Source organism: Pteropus medius, unplaced genomic scaffold (assembly GCF_902729225.1).
Source record: "Pteropus medius unplaced genomic scaffold, Ma_sr-lr_union100, whole genome shotgun sequence".
Taxonomy (NCBI): Eukaryota; Metazoa; Chordata; class Mammalia; order Chiroptera; family Pteropodidae; genus Pteropus; species Pteropus medius.
Genome location: NW_024349801.1, coordinates 22,057,485 through 22,080,262, shown reverse-complemented (window position 1 = coordinate 22,080,262; position 22,778 = coordinate 22,057,485). Strand labels below are relative to the sequence as shown.

The window sequence follows — 22,778 nt, the reverse complement described above, 5'->3', positions numbered from 1 at the left end:
TAGTTTCCAGCCGGGGCCATCATGGCTTCATGGAGCATGTAAAATTTAAACTGTACCTTTCAGAAAGAGGTATATTTTGACAGGGAGAAGAAGGGCAACAAACTATTTCTGTGTGGACTAATGCATATACTCAGAGGCAAGGAGTGTTTGGGTAACTACAAATAGGCGAGTTTGGCTGAAGGGAAGAGTTCCTATTGGGACTGTGCATGTTGAGTGCAGGAATTTGGATCATGGTAAACACTGGAGAGGCAGTAAGGGTTTTGAGTAGGAACATAAGTAGGGCTGTGTGTTAGGAGCTCAATCTGACAGTGTTGACCTGAAAGTAGATTGCAGGGCAGAGAGATTAGGACAGGAATATCAATTGAGTGATTGCTGAAAAATAGTTTATATGGGAAAGGGAATAAAAGTGTAAATTTGGGTAATGACAGTGAGAATAGAAGGGAGGGATGATTATAACACACATTGTAAAAGAATAACTGATGACTGAATTCAGGTCCTTTTTGAAAAAGAAGAGGAAAATTCACATGAACTTGCATCATTTCATTGATGCAAGCAGTTACAGTTAACAGTTTAATATATCTAACATGGCTCAATTGAGAAACTTTGAAAGAAAACTTTTAATTATTAATTTATAGAAAAGTTAGCCTCACACTTATAAATACTAAACTTAAATCTATTGATTGGTTCATAAGTGGAATGTATAAGCACTTCTGAAAAACTAGTAATAGTTTAAGAGAGAAGAAACTGGAGGTAGAGCCTGGAGGAGACAGTTGTGTAGAAAAGGCTGCCTTGAAAGGATGGTCAGTGTCCTTCAGTGGAGAGACAGAGCCAGCTCCAGGTGGCTCTGCTAGGAAGGAGCTGGCAATAAATCTGCTGACCTTACTTTTCTCCCTTCTCTCTCTTGCTCGTGTTGTCCCTTTGTCCAATCTAGGTGGCAAGGGAACTGGCTGGTGTAATCCATACAGGTCAGCCTCCTGGGGGGCAGATAGCAGGGTGGGGAAGGGCAGAGAGTAGCACTGGGGTGCAAACGAAAGGTAACAGTCACAGTTAGCTTTCTCTTTACAAAATATAACAATGTGGGAGAAGGCTTGGAGGAAGTTCTTCAAAGAATAATAAAATGTTAGAGCTGGAAGGATCCTGAGAAGTAATTCTCAACCTCATTTTAGAGATTGGGAAATAGTGCTCTATTGAGGTAGTAACTTGGGGACAGCTGGGTGTCACAGAGCTGAGAAGAAATGACAGACCTTTCGATTCTCAGCCCTGGCTCTTTCCAGTGGGCCAGGCAGCTGCCATATATTTTCCGGAATTTTCCCAGACCCACCACACCAGCTCGACCACTGTTCAGCACAGGTAAAAAAGTCTCAGTTGTTATTCAAGGGAATGTGTAAATAGTATAGGCATAGTCAGAGTCATTGTGGATAGTATGGAAAATACAGAAATGTGTCAAGGAGAAAATAAAATCACCCATAATGTACCACAGAGGTAATGACTGTTAATATTTTGGTGCTTTCTTATAATTTTTAATTATAAGAAATATAATTATGCATATATATGTATGCAAAATTAGTATCAATTGTACCTATGGTTTTGTATCTTGCTTTTTCACTTAATAATGAATAATTTCCCATGTAGTAAATTGTGTTAGAATCTGAGTTTTAATAGCAGTAATATATTTTTTAATATATGTAGTATAATTTAAAAAGTGTTTCTTGTTATTAGATATCTGGATTGTTTCCTTTTTCTGTTATGATAAATAATGCAGGATGTATATACAGATATATGTATATATATGTGTGTGTATATGTATATGTGTATACACACATATATACACATATAAAAATAATTGTGGTTATCTCTAGGATACATTTTTATAAATAGAATTGCCAGCATAAGCATTTTCACTGGTCCTTTCTGGTGGGTCACACTGAAAAGAATTTGGCTCTGGGGTCAGATGTCCTGATCTATTCCTCTTCTGCCACTTTCTGGATGTGTGACCTTAGGTGTGTTACTTCATTCCACTGAGCCTCATTCTCTTATCTGTTAAACCAGGATCATCCCTCCCATCCCTTCTTCCCCATTCTGTGATGAGGACTCCATGAAATAGTACCTTTAAAGTGCACAATACGTGTTACCTCTTCCCTTCTATGAGAGGAGTCAGTTTGCACACACGTGTGTGCACATGTCTGGATGTGTCGAATGAAATGAAGAAAATATAAGATTGTTTTAGTGTCAAGTAAAAGTAAAATTAACTTCAAAAGAGATCAATTTAGAACATAAAGAATTCTTTCGGTGAAAGAGAGACCTTTTTAAAGTCTAACGTATTGCTAATGAAGACAGAAATGGAAGTCCTTGATTACTATATTTTTCTTTGCACTGAGTTGTCCAGTTAACTATTTCTAACCTGGTCCCCATCTCCTTCCTTTCTAAGTGCTCATCTTCAAACTCTACCAGCGGGCAAAGCACGTGTACGGTGAGGCTGCGCGAGTACTCCAATTTAAGAGGATATGTGAGGAGGCACCTGGCAACATGGTCCAGCTTCTGGGGGAGCTAATGAACCAGAGCCATGTGAGCTGCCGGGACATGTACGAGTGTAGCTGCCCTGAGCTGGACCAGCTGGTGGACATCTGTCGGTGAGGCTGAGATAGTAGCATGGCAGGGGCTGGGGGATGCTGCCAAAGAAATTGTTTAAATTAATGGAAAAAAAAGTAACATTTTCATATCTTCTAAATGAAAGAAGATCCTTCCTCACTTCCTATATAAGGGGCTATCTGTGATACAGAGCTGGACTTGTTTCTCCCTAAATATCTGTGTGATGAATGACTGGAGACCTGACTCTATGGTTTTATGAGGCTCCATGTTTGGAGTCAGTTCTTTACAACATCATTAGAAAGACTTTTCCATCGTTGGATAAGTAGGCATCTCAGGGAGCTTTTCTCAGACATATGGACCCTGTTGTTATTTTCTCATGATGTTTTAATCAGTGCTGTCCACCACACTCAGCTCTGTCAGCATCTCCTGTTCGGTGCCTCAACTTTGCTAATTTTATTTGAGAAGGGAGAAAAGAAGGGAGAAAATGGAAAGAGGGCCTCAAGCCTGATTGGAGGGTATGGCAGAAAGGGTAGGACGGGGAGGGATGTTGCCGAAGGAATTACTCAGAGAGCCAGCATTTCCTGCCTTCTAGGTTTAAGTTAGGCAATTTGAGGAAATAAAGACTAAAGAAAGCCCAGTTTATAAATGGTCAGTTGAGGCAGAAATGTAAAGAGGGAAACTTTCACAAAGTCGGCAAACAACTTCCTTATAATTGCTAGAGAATGGGGATAATAAGGTAGAATAGTCCCTTTACCCAGAAGGGATCTCATTGACCTTGGGAGAACTGAAAGGGAAATTGGGAGAATTCTCAAATGGCTGGATGTTATTTCCACTGTGAGAAAATAATACAGGATTGTCTGCAATTAGTAATGCAAATATAATTTACCACTTGGCGCCTATGGCTTGCCTCACTCATTGCCACATTCCCAGCCTGAAAAATTAAAAGCAAGTAGCTCTAATGATCACAAATGGCATGTGCAACCCAACTTGTTGAGACACTTGAACACAACATTGATGACAATAACTGCTGTCGTCAGTGTTTGCTCACTAAATGCCAAAAAGCCTTCCAGAGCTTTTTTTCATTATAAGCACTCTTTTCAAAAAATATCAAGAGCCTAGTAAATGGAAGGGACAAATATTGTTCTGTTTTGGACGTAAAAGGAAGTGGAATGATTCGTGCAGAAATCAGGAAGAAGCGTCTTTGCCTGGATGGTAGTCGAGTAGTTTGAATCCCACCTGAAAAGCTGTGGAGGGGCGTTTGCCAGCAATTCTCTAATAAAACTTTTCTTTTCCTGGGATGGTCAACCAGCTCTGGCTCTTAAGGAGCTTACATTCTCATGGGGAGAGGGCAATTTACAACATAAATTCAGTAGTAGTGATAAATGCTATGAAAAAGAAAAAAGAAAAAAAATAGACGGGATAAAGACTACCAGGGTTGAGTGGGTAATCTTTATGTAGAAGGGCCAAGGAGGCCTCTCGGAGGAGATGATATTTGAGCAGAGACCGGAAGGAAGCAAAGAAATGAGAACAAGTAGAGAGGCTCAGAGGTGGGTATCCGAGGTGGGGACCAGGCTGTCACACGTGAGGAACAAGAAGACTAGTGTGGTTGGCGGGCAGTGAGGCGAGGGCAGGAGGTGATGAAGTAAGAGAAGTAGTGGGGAGCCATACCACATGGGCCTTGTAGGCCATTGGTAGGACTCTGGCTTCTAGTAGAGAAAGGTGGCAGTGGAAATGTTAAATGATTCTATGCCAGATATGCCTTGAAGGAAGATTCAAGACAATTGCCCTGTGGGTGAAAGAGAAGAATCAAGGTGACTCCTGAATTTTTCTTTGTTTCTGTAAAAGCCACTTTTTTGGGAAGTGAGATTTCACATTTCTGGATCAGAATAATCTTATAGTACCATTGGCTATGAGAGCAGAAAGTGTAGAGATCCTAGAAGGCATGAAGGTTAAGTGATTTGAACAAGTTAACATACTCAGTGGAGGAGGGAAGCTGAAATGGGCTCAAGGAGGAGCCCTGCCAAAGACAATCGATTAGCCCTCCTGGTCCACTGTGGCACTTTAAAATTCCTTTAGTTTTCCTGAAGACCTGTTTGGAAACTATTTTCATGGAAAGACAACTAATTGAGTGAATGAATGAAGGATGCATATACCTGGAATACTCAGGGCACTATGTACAAGCTAAAGTCTTCACATGATCTGAGCTAGATTGTATTCGAAAGGTGTCTCTAGGTAGCTAGTCTATAGGACAACTTATGGGAAGCTGCTTTATGACTTAAGTGGAGAGAAAGGGGAAAAAGGGATGGAGATCACCAATGCTTGCTGTTTTTTTTTCAGTTGAGTCTTTTACTGTTCTTCAAGAGAAAATTAGTTGAGAATCCAAAGAAAGGGCCAGGGAAAGAGAAAGAAACTACACTTATGCTATTAGGCTGTTTATTTTTGTTTATTAAATAAATGTAGAAAACTTCAGTTATGTGGAACAAAGCATAATAATGAAGGAAAAAGATGAAGCTTGCCCAATCATAAAATATCCCGTTTTAATGAACAAAATGTAAATCTTAAGAAATGGCTAAATTTTAAAGTAAGATTTACTGAGGAACACAAAACAGTTTTGAAACCAAGCCAATTTGTGTGAGACAGCCCATTTGTTATTGGTTTTCCTGATAATACTTAAGAAAAAAATAGTTAAGGCCTTTTATTTCTATTTTGACACTTGTTGAAATAAGAGATGACTCATTGGTAGACCAAAAAAGGTTACAAAAGTAAATTTGCTGTCTTCCTCAGAAGCCTTTCAACAGCTTTATTCCATGGCTGTGCTGCTTAGGTCAGAATGAGGGAGAATGAAGTGCACATTCCCGTTAGGATGTTCTTTCCCCATGACCTTAAGTGCTGATCTGTACACTTTGCCAAGGGAAAGGGAGAGAGCCATTTCAGCTGCTCTTAGGGCTTACTTCTCGTTGGGCCTCTGTCTTCTACTTATTATCGCCCCCAGCTAACGTATATATGCCCTACACTGGAACTACACCAACTGGTCTTCAGTGGCCTTTAGTGGCTTACATTTCTAAAATAGACTCGTAGTCATATTTTCTTACACTTTCTCATTTGAACAGTATTTGAAATCTGTGGTTTCTTCAATCTAAAGCAATCTGAAAGTGTTTCTAACCTGGCTGTAAAAATAATAGAAATTGTTCTCGAAGGTCTGTTTTTCTGAGATTCTAGTAAAAAAATCTAGACTTCAGAGCAGAAGCTAAAATTCTTTCCAGATAAAGGCTATATTATTGACTATATATGCACGCACGTGCGCGCGCACACACACACACACACACACACACATTCTGTCTCACATAATTGACTTGGTTTCAAAATTTTTATATTTCTCAGTAAATTCTACTTTAAAATCTAGTCATTTCTTAAAATTTACATTTTGCTCATTTAAAATATTTTTTATAATTGGGCAAATTATAAATTTTCCTTTATTATACTGTTTCACATAATTGAGACTTCGTAATATTAATTTAATAAAAAGTGTCTGAGTATATATTTTGATATTTTAAAACAAATATAACAATCCAGCAGCCTTTTATTAGAATCTACCAAATGCCTGGAACTATGCTCGACTGAGATTAGAGAGATATAAGCTATCCCTAAATTTAAGATTTTTTGAAATAGTTAACATCCATTTGTGTAATGTAAAAATATTTACTTATTTTGAAATAAATAAAATTGAATTGAAATACAATCCACAATTCCTTGTTTTTCCTTTTTGTAGTTTGCAGCAAAGTTGGGTCTTATTGGATCTCTCCCCCATTCCATTGTCCTGTGCCTTATACCTTAGTAAGTGCTTTATGTTCAAATCAGTTCATTTAAAAGTAGGCAGTTTTACTCAGGCTATATATTGTGCCTGGAAGGTCAGTTATATGAATACACTTTTCAGTGATAAAAGGATTCAAAGGAACATGCTGTAGAATCTCCATCTCTCTGCTCTTCTTGCCTTTGTTTAGTACATCGTGCTTTTTAAGGCAGAGGCTGCTTTTGTTGTTTTGATCAACCCTTCCATATTATTCCCAATCCAGTCACCACAATCATCAAAGTGGTATTTGGAGGATTTTAGGGTTTCGGTTTTCATTAACTCTTGTATTGCTTCTCTGATGATTGCCTCTCAGGATCTGTATCTTTAATGTCTCACTGGTTCTCCCAGGAAAAAACGCAAAAGTGAAAAGTTCACTAAACACCCTTGACTTATCTGCTTTCCATTCTTAATTTAAAGCTTATATTGGTCTCCTAACTTGTAGATCTCTCTCATAATTTCTATGGCATATGCCAAAGGGCATGTTAAACACCAGTGGGGAACACAGCAGACAGGGCCTTCGTGTCCTGTGAGTGTGTATAGCTAGGCAGGATGCTGACCAGCTGCTGGGGGCAGACCCTGATTTGTGATCACAAGTGCCATTGACTCAGGGCAGAAGGTTATTTATAAGAACACTTATGATTCTCTTTTTGGGAAATTTGAGCCTTGACGATTTCAGACCACGTGGTTGATGTAGTCCAGTCCATTTTTATTTGCAGCAGGCAGGATCGTGACAGAGCAGCTCTGGAGACTCAGAAATGAAATGCATTTACCTAGAAAGACTTCTAGCTTCTGCTCTCCAGAAACTGGAAGGATACTCAAGAAAATAGCTCCTCTCTCCCCACACAGCGCAATTCCTATGGATTTTACAGCCACTTAGAAACAACATTCTCAGGTTGCTCTATGTTCACTTTTGAAAATTACAGCTTTCAAAAACTGTTCAAATGAAAATGTGTGAGAAAATATGCCTAGAAATCCATTGAAGACCATAAAAGACCTGGTCGACTTGAGTCCAGCAAAATGGCATAATTTGGGTCTTAGAAAATCAAGTAAGAGGGCACAGTGTTCTTTTCTAGGTGATGCCATGGTCTCCCAGATACACTTGCTGACACCTCGGTTTCTCTCAGTGTTCTCCACAGGGAGAGAGAGTTTGATGTGGCTGCATATGACAAATTTTTCTTTTTAAATTTCAAATCACCAAATTGCAAACTGACCCTTTGCCAGCCTGAGAACTCAGAATAATCCTAGAATCCCAGAGTCAAAGAAACTTTACAGCTAGGAGTCCGGGCTCAGTTTTAGCTAATGGGTCATAAGCTGAATGTTTGAGGGACAGGAGGAGATGAGTAATCTTTATTTATTTGCAAGCATTTTTGTTTTTTTACTTAAACATCTATTTTCACTTGAAATGCATATTTTAATGAATGAAATAGATGATGAAAAGAAATTAATTGAGAAAACCATTGAGGGAAAAATGAATTACTGGTGTGCAATAATTCTGATGTCCTAGATAGAGTAGGGGTAATATTATACGACATTTTCCAGGAAGTAAAGTAGGTCATGTAGATGGAGAAAGGGACAAAATTGTGCTAAATTACCTATGAAGTTTTTAATCTATGAATTTCGAATAAATTTTATGTGGAAGAATTGGAAGTATATGTTAACTTTTATTGTCAGGATAAACTGCATCTTTTAAAGGTGAGTGATCCTTATACTTTGCGTAGGATCTCTTGCTTTGGTTTAAATCTTAGGTTTGAAACTGTGCCTGGTTAATGGTGACTAAAATTACCCCTTGCTATGTAGTGGTTTATATAGGAGTTTCTATCCCAATCACACATTTCATCTGATGATAAATTCTGAGGCCAGTTGTCAGACCAGCTCCTGAAGATTCCAGAAAGTCACCACCACGTGAAGAGTTGTACAGCAATTACTTGCCATTTAGAGCCAAAACCAGGGGCTAGTTTGAGATATAATTAAATTTCAAATTACTTTCTGCAACAGTATAAATTTTCTAATTTCCTAAAATGTTTGACAACACTGAAAAAACCCACAAAATAATCTCTCTCTCCCCCTCTCCCTCCCTATCCCCTTCCCCTTCCTCCGCCTTCAGAACTTGGGTAAGCTGTGTGTTCTATAAGCACCAGGCAAATCACTCTCATTTTCATTTACAGGTTCTAATTTTTTTTTCTCATTGTTTTAGGAAGTTTGGGGCTCAAGGGTCACGACTTACTGGAGCAGGATGGGGAGGCTGCACAGTATCAATCGTACCGGCCGACAAGCTGCACAGCTTCCTAGCAAATGTGCATGAGGCTTATTATCAGAGGAGCAACAGGAGCCTAGCACCGGAGAAGCAGAGTTTGTTTGCTACTAAACCTGGAGGCGGGGCTTTGGTTTTCCTTGAGGCCTAAGCAATGTAAAAAATCTCAGAGAAACTATTCAGGGCATTTAGGAACTGGCAGGACTTCTTATGCCACAGTAAATTAATCCTCTTTCTGTTTTATATTATGATGAACGGTTGCTATTATCAAGATGTATTTCCAAAGAAATGGTCTAACACTCTCTATTCTTCATAATGATTATTTTTTCCATCTTAAAATATGTTTTCTACCAATAAGAGCCAAAATTATGGTTGGACAGATCTCTTAAAAATGATTTACTGGGATTTATTGATTTCAAGATTTCTAAAGATGAATGGTAAAAAACAATACTGACCTCATGAATTGGATTCGAATTAAACATACTGCTACAATTAAACCAGTACAACTAAATTGTATGCAATATTCTTAAATCATTTGTTTCTGATTTCTCTTAGTATTCGTCCTCAAAGTTGTAGTCCTCCGATGTTGATGAAGATAGTGATGCCAGAAATTCTCTCTCTTGATCTTCGAAAGGCTTTTAAAATAATACGTAATTAAAGATTAACAGATTTTCCTTGACATTGCATACTTGAATGTGAGAGATTCCCCCAATTATCAAGATGAGAAGAATTACTTAATTTTTTAAGAGATGAATTTAGGAAGAAAATCTCAATCATTTAATATTTTTTAACCATGTGATTTCACATAAACAATCACTTTCAATTATTTTGGCCCTGAGCTTTCTCTATCATTTAGCAGAGACCTTAGATAAAAGACACTTTAAGTTTTTATCTCTATTCACAGTGAAATAAAGAATTATGTGGATGATAATTCAGATAATTCGGTTTGTTCATGGAGTTTACTTTCTTCCCACTCTATCCTCCCTTTTCTCAAATGCCTCTCTATTCCCAGAGGCAAGCTTACTGTTCTGGGGAACACTACCTTGCATCCCTTTATTGTGTGTCTCACAAGGTGTGCTGATATGCGGGTAAGAGTAGGAAAAGGCTTAGAGTTGGTTCTGGGAGTGGGTAGAGGTGTTGGTGGGTGCCTGTATATGTTTATTCAAAGTGGGCAGAAATGTATGGCAATTTATCATCATGTGGTGCTGATAAATGAATGGCTTTCTCTCATGGGTAGATGATAGGAGGGTCTTCCTGAATTATATGAAGATTTAGACCGAAAAGCATTTTGGTGATGTAGTCAGATAATTGAGACAGCAGTGGTCTTATGGCATGAATTATCCAGAAAATTATCGCAATTTTGTTTTGTTCACTGATGTGAAATTCAAAGATTGGACACTATCATCTTGAATCTCAATTTCATAGAGGCAAAGGCAAATCAAAGTTGGTTGCTCAAAGGACAATAGTCATATGTAAAGTACTAGGAAATCCATTATTCTAATGTAAAATAAACTTCCAGTGCATTTTCATTCCTAGCAGAAAGGTAAACATTTGAGAAAGCTTAAGTCGAAATTATGAGTTTTTAAAACTCAGTAATACAAAATCTAAATTGATTTAAAATTATAATCCTTTGTTTTTTAAATACCTTTCCATTCCCCACAGAAGATCTGTGGTTAGTATGTAATCTTTAAAGATATCTGCATTACAGTAAAAAAAAAAAAAAAGGCATTTGCTATTGCTTTGTTATTGTATTTAAATTTCTCACTATGAGATTTCTTCCTTGCAATAGGTAAGTAAAAATTTTCAGCTTGCACCCTGCTTCGCAGGACATAGTTGTTCAAAGCCAGGGATTCACTCTGCATTTGAACTTTTAAATCAAACCATCATCAAGTGTTATTCTAGAAATTATGAGAGGTATCAAACTCGTCTAGAAAAGATGGTGCTAGGGCCACTGGGAAAAAAGCTTCATGAAGAAGATGGAATTTGGACATGTCCCTGAAGGATGAGTAGAATTTGGAAGCTGGGGAGTAGACATTGCTGATGAGCAAAGTATATGAGAAGGGGTAAACATAGTACATTCAGAAGGCTCAGTAGAAGTGAAGGGTTTGCCTTGGGATATAGTAGAGAAAAACAGATTGGCGATACTGGCTGGAGCCAGCTTTTGAAGAGCTCTTAAGTCTAGCATTTAGATCAGGAGTTGCAAACCAATAGCCCATAGGCCATATCTGGTCTACAGATATATTTTGTTTGGCCTTTGATTCCTAATCAGAAATTTTACAGAAGAATCTGGATTACTGATGGTGGAAGATCTGATAACACTTTGGCCTCCATTCCTGTAGGATAACAATGAACTAGAGCTGAGGAAGGAGTTGCTTGGTTTAGATGAGGCAGAGACTCTCCAGTGTGCTACAGTTTTCACAGTGCCTTATAATTTCCTTGATACTCAGGCCATTTACCATTTATTAACTGAAGTCAACTTGTCCTTTACCACTACACCTGGGATTTAGGAATTTTTATACTAAATAAATATTTCTCTGTACCCATATCTCTAGCAGTAGTAGTTAAGAAATACCAAGAAAAATGGGAGAAAGAATTTGTGTGTGTGTGTGTGTGTGTGTGCGCGCGCGCGCGTGTGTGTGTGTGTAAGTATAGTCCTATTTGTTTAATACTAAACACCCAGGTATTTTACTCCTTTCTATCACGCCTTTCTGGCTTATATAAGAATCAATTAGATTATTTGACCCCTGTTTTTTGACATTCACCAGTAGCCAATGAAGATTGCTCTAGATTTTTGAATGAAAGCCTGATATGCTGAAAATAAAAGCCTTTCTCTTATTTCGGACATCACATTGTCCAACTTTCAGATTTCTTGTACAATAATCTGTACATGTTCTTGCCTATTGGAAGGGAAGAAGGCCCTTCGGATTTAACAGGACTGTCCACAAGCAGAAGAGGAGGGAACACAGAAAACTGGAAAGGTGGAGCAGCGTCCTTTCTTTTCTTTCTCACTCTTGAGCCCTGTTTAGAACCTTATCATTTCTGTCTTACGTTTCCATCAACTGAGGGTAGGGACCATTCATCTAACATAGTAATTGGAATCCAATATATTTTTGTTGAATTATTAATGGAAAATAAAACATGACTTCAAACACCAATAGTTTTCTGTTAATTTGAAATTCTGACTGCAATTACAGGTTTTCAGTTGCAGAAACTGTCCCTGGTCAGAAGCAAGGGATGGGGATAGTGGGCATGAAGTTGTCATATAAAACAGAGATTATACTAAATGTACATATGAATGATTAAACAACAAGAATGTATTCTATCTTGCCACCGTAACTTGGATGTGAAACCATATTTGTTTATTATTGTCCAGTCTATAGAAGAGAAGCTAGAGAGAGCATTATCAATTATTTCCAAAAAAGAAACATACCAGGTTATGTAGGAACTTCTCAAAGTCATCCCCAGCTTCGTAAGGTTTCTTGGTAGCCTTTGCTTGGAGTCTAATCATGGAATAAAGAAAATCGTTAACCAAACTTTTTTTATACTGACACCAACTAAAAGCCAACATTTACAAAGAGTTTAATATGTTGGGCACTCGTAAGCACTTTACAAATATTAATTCAATTACACTTACAACAATCTTATAAAATAGGTACTACTATTATATTGTGAGGAAATAGACTTAGATAGGTTAAGTAACCTGTCCACAGTCATACAGCTAAAAGTAATAGAGGATTTAAACCCAAGCACTGTGACCTGAACCCTAAATTTCAGCCACCTGTGACACTCTGTCCCAGCAGTGAAGCATCCTCTCCAGAGAGATGGTTCACACAGTATTCCCTTAACTGATCCCACTGCCAGACTCCAGTGCAGACTTTAAGAAGTGTTGGTGGAGACAGAAGAGTAAAAGGAACCAGCAAGGTAAAGATCTGGGGGAGAAAGAGAGAGAGAAAAATGGAAAAGGCTGAAGGGCGAGGGCGCTTACTAGACTGTAAGCTCGTTGAGGATGGGAATCCAGGAATGTATTGTGATTCCGTCATCAAATACTCATTCAAGAAATATTTATGAAGGAGATGAACAGTTGAATCGAGGCATCAGGAGCTCTTCAGAGATCTATGGATGAGGAAAGAAGCAGATATAGCCTAGGCAAGGAAGGATAGGAAATTGGAACAAGGGAGAAACTTTATTAGCAAGAGAAACACGAATGAGAGAAAGAAATGAAAAAAGATATAAGGCTATTAATTTCACTGGCAATTTTCAAGTGAAACATTTTTAAATTTCTTCCGTGAAATTGGTAGGAAGTAAAAATGTCTGAGAATTCCAATCATAATTTGCTGAAGCATAACATTTGGATTAGCCAACCCCTTGCAAGGCCTACTCCAGGTTTCTTTAGCATTTAGCCTGAAGGCACAATGAGTTGACCTCCTCGAGGTCTCGCTTTAGTGTTCTATGACTGACACATGTCCCCTCATTGCATAAAACACTTATTCTCTACTTTATCTCTGCCAACTTTATCTCCTCAACCTGAGTTTTCTCCTATGGGTCTGTCCTTCCCTGCTTTTTCTCAAATCTGCCCTTAACAGTTTGGGTCTCTTCCTCGTAGTCCTAGGTGGACACACTCCAAAAGATCCCTGAACCCTTCTTCAACAGCACCCTCTTAGAGGTTCCTTGTCTTGCAAGTCATCCTGAGACTGGTTTGTCTCACTTTGTTAAAATCATCTATCTTCCAACTCATTCTTTTCATGTAAGCTCCCTCCCCCCCACCCTTTTTTTTTTGGTAAATAACAGCTTTATTGAGATATGTCACTTACCATAAAATTCACCCTGTTAAAGTATACAATGCAGTGGTTTTTAGTACAGTTGATCCTTGAACAACCCTGGTTTGAACTGCGTGGGTCCACTTATACGTGGATTTTTTTCAATAAATACTGTTTTTGATCTGCAGTTGGGAGTCTGTGGACGTAGAGGGCTGACTGTATATATTGCTCTACGCTATTTTATATAGGAGACTTGAGCATTCATGGATTTGGGTATCCACAGGGGTCCTAGAACCAAACCTCCACAGATATTGAGAGGCAACTAAGTTTTGGGGAGTCAAACATCATGCGGATTTTTTGACTACACCTGGGGTCAGTGCCACTCTTGCATGGTTCAAGGGTCAAACTGTACATTCACAGTTTTGCAGCCATCACCACTACCTAATCTCCCATCTTTTCCTCTCCTTGAGTCTTTTCCTCTCCTTGAGTCATCTCATTTTCAGATTACAGATAGAAATTTACGTGCTGTGCTTATAAACTTAAAAGGCCCATGGGATTCATGTATCCACATGAGTATTTTTTCCCTTCACTTTCTCCAACAATGTGCCATTGCATAAAACATATTTGAGTGCTCCTTGCACATTGACTGTAAACCTGTTCGACATTCTTATGCTTATCTTCAGTAATGAGAAATCCTGTCCTATGTAGGTTTGATTTTTTAGGAACTTGTAAAAGTCAGCTGGAGTCAGCTCTTATAATCTAGGTGTGGCAAAGGGGAAATCTGGGTGATAAGATTTTTGGTGAAAAGTGAGATAAGATTCTAAAGTAATGGGGTCGGATTTCCTCATGTGACTGGGAGACTAGCTTTATAAGTTCCAGAATAGTGATGAGAAGTATGGCAGCGTGGCTGACACAGAGTCGTGGTCTCCCACGGGGGCTTGTTTGAAGGGCTGTACTCATTCGATACTTATTCTTGTGCACGTGGGTGTATTGGAAGAAGTGGGTTAGTCTCAGTATTTTATAGTTTTCCTTTTTATACTCTAATTTATAAAATAAATAAATTAAATGAGCCCAATTTTCCTTGCTTCAGTGGGGGAAAGGCGTTTGTACGTGTAGGGAAACCAACAGGGCTGAAGGGGGACAAAGAACTGTCCCAAGAGAGACCAGCTATGTAGGCTATTTTTCTAGTTTACATCTTTCATTAGGGCAGGGCATGGTTATGGGTTTGTTTTTAAAAAGTCCTATGTCTGGTAAAATAAAAGGAGATGATGATAATGTTTAGCAAATAATTAAATTAGCAGAATAGGTGACTGTGGATAAAGTTAAAATGTTACTCCAGATGAACTGTTGAGTAGAAAACCTCTTTGCAGATATTTGAGTTGATGTATTTTTACATAATAAAGCCATTGTGGTTTTATGTAACACATGTGTTCAATAAAAATGTTTTTAAGCTCTACACAGTTGAATAAGAAACAAACCTATCAAGCTCCTTGTCAATTCTTTCCTGCCGCTGTCTTAAGAATTTTATTTCTTCATTAATTCTGTGCTTTTCTCTGTAAAAGCAAAGTTTAGAGTTAAATTTTAAAACAAAGTAGACATTTCTAATTGGGAAAGAATAAATCGACAATTTGCTGTCTTCCACATGTCAGGAGGTCCTTTACAAAGCAATTCTTCAGTGCGCCCTCCCCATGCGCTACTGGATGCGAGGAATTCCCCAGCACATCCATCCTCTCCTATAAATATGTCAAAGGCATCACTATGACACCTGAGCATGGACTGGACTCCACCTTGCTGCTTCCACAGGACTCTCTTACAAGGTGTTCATTCCTGTTCTTCCTTCTGAGCATACGAAATCTAAAGGCTGTGTGTGTGTGTGTGTGTGTGTGTGTGTGTGTGTGTGTGTGTGTGTAATGGGGACCCATGGGAAACCGAGGCTCAGACTTCTGTTCTGCATGCTGGATGGATAGGGACTAGCTGGCTGCTCTTCCGTTTATCTCTCTGATGTTTCCTGAACAGCATCGGGCACCCAAAAGGGAAGATGTCCATCCTTTCTCCCATTTAAGGCAATAAAACCTCTAGGCAGTGACTTTGATATCATAGGCAGAAGAATTGGACCCTGCCAATTTGTTCTTATAAAAATTGATGGACAGCCTTTCATTAAGCCATTTCTAACTTTCTGGCACATAAGAATACCATGACTGGTCACGAATAATCATTTAAATTAAGTACAAAAAACTGAAAACGTTTCCCCAAGCAAACATTTTAGAAAAGACCTCTCTGTCTTGCTTTCCTCAATACCATGCCAGCTGCCACCCCAGCTCCAGGGAACTCCTTCCACTGAAGACAACTTTTCTACTCTTCTCCCAGGGCTCATCTTTGTAAATGGACAATAAATACTCCAATCTCTAGTGTCTAGAGCTCTCTCCTGGCCTCTCCATGTTGGGGTGTATCCCCCAGTAACATAGTCATTCCATGTTGGGGTCACATCCCCCCAGTCCTTCCTTCCTTCAATTCCTGACACTTGCAGTGGCTCCATGGTTATGATACATCCTTAACACTTACCTGAAAAGAATCTCTGATTTATAAGATGCTGGAAGGTAATTCTCATCAGTGAAATGAGCAGCTCAGTATAGGTCAAGGGTCCCCAACCCCTGTGCTTCTTGGACTGGTACCAGTCTGTGGCCTGTTAGAAACCGAGATGCCCAGCAGGAGATGAGCAGCATGAGAGAAGCTTCATCTGTATTTGCAGCCACTCCCCAGCGCTAGCATCACCACCTCAGCTCCACCTCAGTCATCAGGCATTAGATTCTTATAAGAGCACCTGTCCCTGGTGCCAAAAAGGTTGGGGACAGCTGGTACAGATGATTTCTAAGATCATTTCTAGTTTTAAAAGGAGTCTACAATTTTATATTTAACAATACTAAGCATCAACTTACATCCTAAAATCCTTTTGGTTTCTTGCAAATTTTCTTTTTGCTTCCTTGATAATATCATAGTAAGTTGGAGCAGGTGGTGTGATGGACTTATCATTAAGGAAAGATTTCCAATTAGGAACACTTGAGAAAGATGAACAGTCTTTTTGACAGGGGGAACCAGGGGGCTTTAGCCTGGGCTTCCCAGTCATGAAGGGTCTCAAGTGTAAACATGAATATTTTGTCTGGAGTTATACTGAGAGGACAGAAAAAAGACAGTACCCATCAGACCACTTTAAACTTCCATCCCATTATCTGGACTACACCATCCATAGAGCACTAGGACTTAAGAGTTTCATAAATCCTGTAATTACCATTAAAAAAATTTTTTTGGGTGTGCTTTAAAAGTAGCAATCTGTTAAATGTAAATAGTAAAAATGTAACACAATTTTTGTAGCCCTCTTTAGATATTTTATTTCTATATATACTGAGAACCTCAAAGTCTCTTAACCTCTGAGAGGCTCTGGAGGTGACTGGCAGCAAGTGTTGGCTGCCTCAGTTAGCCTGGGCTCTGCTTTCTGCATGAGGAAAGATAGGAAGAGGTTCGAGTAAGTGCTGTCAATGAAGATGGGGCTCTTTGTCCTCTCTGTTACTTGTACAGCCTGTGGCTGTGTCCCTGACCCTGGTCTTAACCTGTGTCTGTGTCTGGCAAAGCAGACACTTTCCTTCTGAAGCAGCAATTGGCAGATGACTCAAGGAGGCATCCCTCACGTGTGTTAAGACCTTAGGCTTACTGAAAACTAGGAGCCCTTAACTCTCTGCGATCACTAAGACACAGGATTTGATGACACTCTCCTCCTTTGGCCCACTCCCCACCCTGAACCACATTTCAGTATTACCTCTATCTTTCTCTAAATGCAATTTGCTCATTTGAAAAATATTTATGTTCTATTTCAGGGCTATCCTTGATGTTCATTTTAATCTTACATATCTGGCGTAAGAATGTTAGGAGAAGCCCAGTGGATTTTTCACGAATTGTGATCGCACTGTACAAAATTTCCTTGTCTTCAAGAATGTTCTAAATGACATTCCTAGAGTAAGTGCCCATATGACCTACAGTTTTTCTCTTGATATGAATCAAATCCAAATGGTAAAATTTCAAGATAAAACTTCCTTAGGCTGGATCCGTGTTACTTTCAAACTTTGGCTTTGAGATTTCATTCCACATAAGTATTATATTTGACTATTCAATGAACAACAACATTAAGGATACATTAGTCCTCAAACTTAAAAGGGAAGAGTGGAAGCCTCACTTTAAACAATGAAAGCAGAGAAAAACGAAACCTTCCAAAATTTACTCATTTTGACAAATGTTTCGGCAAGACTTAAAAAATATTATTGTACAAGATATTTTAACAGCATTAATCAAAATAAAAAATTCTCCCATAACCCCACTTCCAAAACATAAAACTATTTTCAATTTTCTATGTTATCTCTCCATCTGTCATATACAAATATCTATTTTATTTTATTGTTATAATGGTGTAGTTGCTTTCTTTACCCAACATAGTATCATAATTTCCCCACACATCTATGTTTGTACTAACTATTTTAGTGTTTGCTAAAGATTTCATTGAGTGTACATATCGGATGGGCTCTATTGCCATCACAATCATCAACGTGGTGCACACACCGCTGGGTTTTCTTATATGAAATCACCAATTTCTCTTCTCTTCTCTTCTCCAATGTGTGTTTCAATATGACATTTCTTCCCCTGAGAGTCTACCAAGGGAGGCTCATGTCTCTCCTGACTCAGGTCTCTCTGAATTCTGGAAAAAGATAGCCCAAGTCTTGCCTAGCTTGGGGCTAGTGTGATGCACATGGCCTAAAAGAGGCAGTAATCCTGTTCATTACCTAAGGAAGAGGCCTGCAGTCTCATTTATGCCTGAGTTCCAGTTTTAGTTTTTTCCCCATCTGTCAGAGACCATAAAGAAGTCCAGCAACATTAGAAGAGAAGGCTTAGTAATCTTCTCGAAACCAGTGATACCTGAAGGTATCAGGCTACTTTTAATATCTGCCTTACTCCCCTTGCTACATAAAGTGACTGAAAGTCTAAGATCTTCTCTGAGTGAAAGTCACAAAAAATTGGACATCATTCTTCTTGTAGAATGACTTGCACAACTAATGAGATACACTTTTCCTCAAGTATACATGTTCTTGAGCTGCTGAAATCTAATTTGCCTGCAGCTATTTCCTGCTAATATTTAATTTCTTCCTCAAGTGCCTGTTAGACTTTCAAGGACTTTATCCTTCTACAAAGTTATTTTGTGCTCTTGAGTATGGTTTCCATAATGAAGTATTTGTGAGGAGGATGATATGTTTGTCACTCTGAACGAATTAGATTTTCTTTGCATTACGCATTCATTATATACTATTAGTATTGAGACGAATAACTATTATAAATTAATTTCAAACGTATGTCATTTATTGAAATGAACTAGGTATACATTATTTATAAAGTCATTTTCATTGTCCACAAAATTTCGTCACAGTTGTACATGTGTGTTGTGTAATGAGGTTCTGAGCTGTATGATGTTGGTGTTGACTAAGACCTCAGCATTTTCTTGCACTATTTAATGGTGATGGTTGTCAGTAGACTTCTGTTAATTAATGTTTGTTAATGAATATGTTAATTTTTATTCTCTTCGCATACTTAAAGCCATCAATTTTTCCCAACTGTAGAAAAATTGAGTACTCAAAGCTTATAAATGATGATGAATGGCTATATTCTATTCCTTGGGGATGACTGCGGCAACATGTTTTCCGATTCCACTGTTTGAACGGACCTCACACTTATTTTCTCATGTACTCCTACACGGAGGTTATATGGCAAAGCCACTAAATGGGTAAGGAGCTATTTGGGTACAAATAAAATGGTCTTGTTCTAGGACTTCATGACAGTTGTGTTTGGAATGTGACACACCAAGGCCTGGAGACATCCTAGAAGCCTCAAGACATCAGAGACCCCAGATTCTGGAGTCTTTGATCTCCATTTAGAATCACATGGTATTAGAGAAACAATGAACCTTAGAAATCATAGGGTTCAATTTGATTGTATTATAGATGAAGAGACTGAGGCTTGTAGAAGAGAAGGAAGTATTGTCTTTGAGAGCTTGGGTATGTGTGAGACTCAGGAAAAGAATGTCCCGGAGGCAAATTTTACTCCCATCTGCCAAAGGTGTTGTCCTAGAATTAGGCTGCAGGAAGCTTTGCGGTCTACTTCATATTCCTTAAGGATATTCCTTGGAGTACCCTGAGTTGCTTACGAGATTACCAGGTTTAAAGCCAAAGTCTCCATTCTACACATAATGCTATTGTATAAGAAGTAAAAGAAACTTAGGCAGCAAGTGGTGGCCAGAATCTCTTCCTTTATACACCAGAATTCATTTAATTCTTAATTCTAAATTCTCGAAATAACTTATTAGCAAGTAGCCCAAACTAACCTTAGAGAAGTTATATTCTGCATAATGTTTACCTTTGCTTACACTTCGAATAGTTTGATGCTGAATTTGTAGGAGTGTTAAATATCCACAACATAGCCATGTATCCAAAAATTTTTTTAAAAAGTTATTACTATGCACATGTGCCTTATTCTATGTGAGATAGTACCACTGTTGGAATCTCACTAGGATTCTATATGGCCTATTTTATATTATGTGTAAAATAATTTTGCTGTTTTAGTAAGTTTCACACATCATTAGCAGCAGTTTTGTAGCATCATCTAGAAAATTGAGGAAATAAGGCTACTGGAAATATTAACACAGATTTAACTAAAAACATTCGGCAAGCTTGCCAGAACTTTCATTAGGCATTGAGACATGAAGATGAGTAAGACATGGTGTTTGGCTTTAAGGACTTAGTAGAAACGAGAAGAGCCAAGCAGGCAGTTTTTGAAGTAGGAGACAAAATTATGAAAACAGACAAAAAGGCTATACAAGCCTAGCAATCTGTTCTTTCTCAGTGCAAGACTGTCTCAAACTGAATAAAGGCACTCTGTGCTGTTATGGCACCTTATGTAAGATTCTGTCACTAGTGACACCATTCCTGTCTTTGCTGTCTGATTGTTTGACACCTTCACACTAGTACCAGCGCTGGTGTGTAATAGGTACTTAGGAAGTGTTTACTATTCTTCGCCTGCTGAATAAAGCATTCTTATCGATATCTCGATACAGCTGAGGCACGGATTTCATCTTGAGAAACCCGGTCATTATCACACAGTTAATTATGTTTTGCTATATTGTTTAAGCAGTTAGAGAAGTGTGATATACCTTTAAGAAAATTTTTCATTAAAAATGGTTAACATAAAAAGTTTTGGTGCTACAAATGGTTGGCTTTTGTTACTTGGGACATTTAGTTATGGGCAACAGTTCTCTCCCTGATAAGGCTAGATAAACAAATCGTTGATTTACAGAGATTCCACCGTTTTTATAACGTGTCCTTCGACAGAGGCAGCTCCAAGGATTGCTTGGAAGGACTTTAGCTATCCCCATATTTCCATCAACTCCTCCCTCCCCGACAAAGCTATTCTAAATCAACATACAAACTTTGAGTTTGCTTTGCAAATACAAATTTGGGACAAGTTCCTTAGTCTCATGCTTGTGGCTAGATTGAATATCTAAGCCAGTCTTCTAAAGATAGAAATTCTGGAGATTCCACTTCCTTGAGATTGACCAAATTGGAATATTGGTAACACAACAGAGAACAAATACGTATGGGGCCACCATCCAAAAAGTCGATTTGGTTTTTCCTTAAATACGTGACTTCAGCTCTAAGCTAAGATAGGATTTCCACTTTCTGATATCCTGGAGCATCTTACAGAAGAATCACTCAGAGTCATAAACTGGCAGTGATTTTTATGGGTTGAATGCATAGTAACAGTGTAGGTGTTATTTAGTTTTTTTCTTTGCCTGCCCACCTCCTAGAAGAAGAAATGGGTTGGGTGAATGCAAAATTATAATCTAGTCAATTTTTTATATTTACTTAAGGTATTTCTTTTTAGTCTTAAATTCTAAGCATTCAAAAAGTTACGATGTTTCCATCTGGGTTTTGTTTGTTTGTTTTTTGTTTTTGACCAATAACCTGTATAGTAAGAATATCCATTTTTTCAACATTTAAAGAGCATTTAAACAATTTGAAAATAAAGTTTTCTCCTCTTATTTTATACAAATTGGGCTTTACCACATTTGTACTAAATTGAAAACAAAAACAAAAACAAACTATTACTAACTTTCCAGGATTAAAATCCCTCCTGCTCCCTCTCTTATTTTTCCATTGAGCCATGTTTATAATCTAAAGTGCAAACTGTGGCTAAAAAATTGATACAACCCACTCCCTGGAATCTGATTACCTAAGGCAACTAAGTTCTTCTATTCATTTCATTAGTTAGTTTAATAACAAGTTGGCTGAATTATGGTTTGTGTTTTGTATATTTTATTAAAAGAAAAGAAAAACTCCAACTAGAACTTAAACTAAGTCTGTAAAAAAAAAAAAAAAAGAGCAGGATCTTACAAGCAATTTTGTAATTGTCTCTGGCTTAAGGTGGATACAAAATCCTTACAATACACGTGCACACGCTTACCCATGGGAAACAGAACCCCTTTGTTCCCCAAGTTCTATTTTATTTTAAAAAGTTCATTTCTCTTCCCCTCCACCACTTTTTTTTTTTAAAACTTGGTCCCATTCTTCACCAGCAGAGAGGAAATTTAGCAACTTAGTCAGCAAAGTTCAGAATAGTTTCAATTAAAAGTCATCTAAAAATAAACAAAATTTCCTTTTCTCTTCTAAGAGCAAAATTTAAATACCTCAGGTATCCTGTCTCCTATTATGCCTCCATGATGTTTTTCTGTTTATAAAGTGTTCTACTAAATAAGTCTTAAATATATTTTTAAAAATTTGAAATCTGGTCCTTTAAGGAATCTTTGAGAGCCCAGCACGAGATTTATTAGGTTATTTTAGGTGACTGACACAAACTGTTTTATCTGTAATGGTGAGAACTAAAACCAACATCATTGTCAGCCCTGCTGGAGATTCTGAATTTTTCTTAGAACTTCTATTGATACACCTGCTCCACACTTCTCCCTCTTCTGGCAGAATTCTTAAGCTTTTATGCCTTCTGCCATCCTGCAACACACCAGAATGAGTGTTGATGGCCTTCCTTTTGTTTTCTCAAAGGTGGTACTAACTAAAGCTGAAGTTTGTGGTCTCTCCCTGGCCCACAAATTTGGGCCGACACAGACTTTTAATGTGTTCTCACTAGCCATCTGCCAAAGCTCACTCTTGTCATTGCCGCTGGGAGTTGGCCGCAGTTGTGACTGTGTATGTAGGTGAGGCACATGGAGCACTGGGGGTGCTCATGGGCC

The 22,778-nt window shown here is 38.2% G+C and overlaps 2 protein-coding genes across 5 annotated transcripts in view; one reads left to right on the top strand and one right to left on the bottom strand.

Annotated features, from left to right (window-relative positions):
• Positions 1–11,845, top strand: part of GALK2 (galactokinase 2) — a 105,488-nt gene extending 93,643 nt beyond the window's left edge. For 2 of the 4 annotated variants that reach the window (XM_039889084.1, XM_039889082.1), the window contains 2 exons: positions 2,429–2,630; positions 8,634–11,845. In XM_039889084.1, the coding sequence (XP_039745018.1) occupies positions 2,429–2,630; positions 8,634–8,841 (410 nt within the window). In that variant the 3' untranslated portion in view covers positions 8,842–11,845. The remainder of the gene's footprint in view (positions 1–2,428; positions 2,631–8,633) is intronic. The other 2 variants (XM_039889083.1, XM_039889085.1) reach the window with 1 other exon arrangement.
• Positions 9,217–22,778, bottom strand: part of FAM227B (family with sequence similarity 227 member B) — a 150,432-nt gene continuing 136,870 nt past the window's right edge. The window contains exons 14-16 of the mRNA XM_039889088.1: positions 16,384–16,459; positions 12,121–12,190; positions 9,217–9,325 (exon numbers count right to left, since the gene is read on the bottom strand). Coding sequence (XP_039745022.1) covers positions 9,242–9,325; positions 12,121–12,190; positions 16,384–16,459 — 230 coding nt within the window. The 3' untranslated portion in view covers positions 9,217–9,241. The remainder of the gene's footprint in view (positions 9,326–12,120; positions 12,191–16,383; positions 16,460–22,778) is intronic.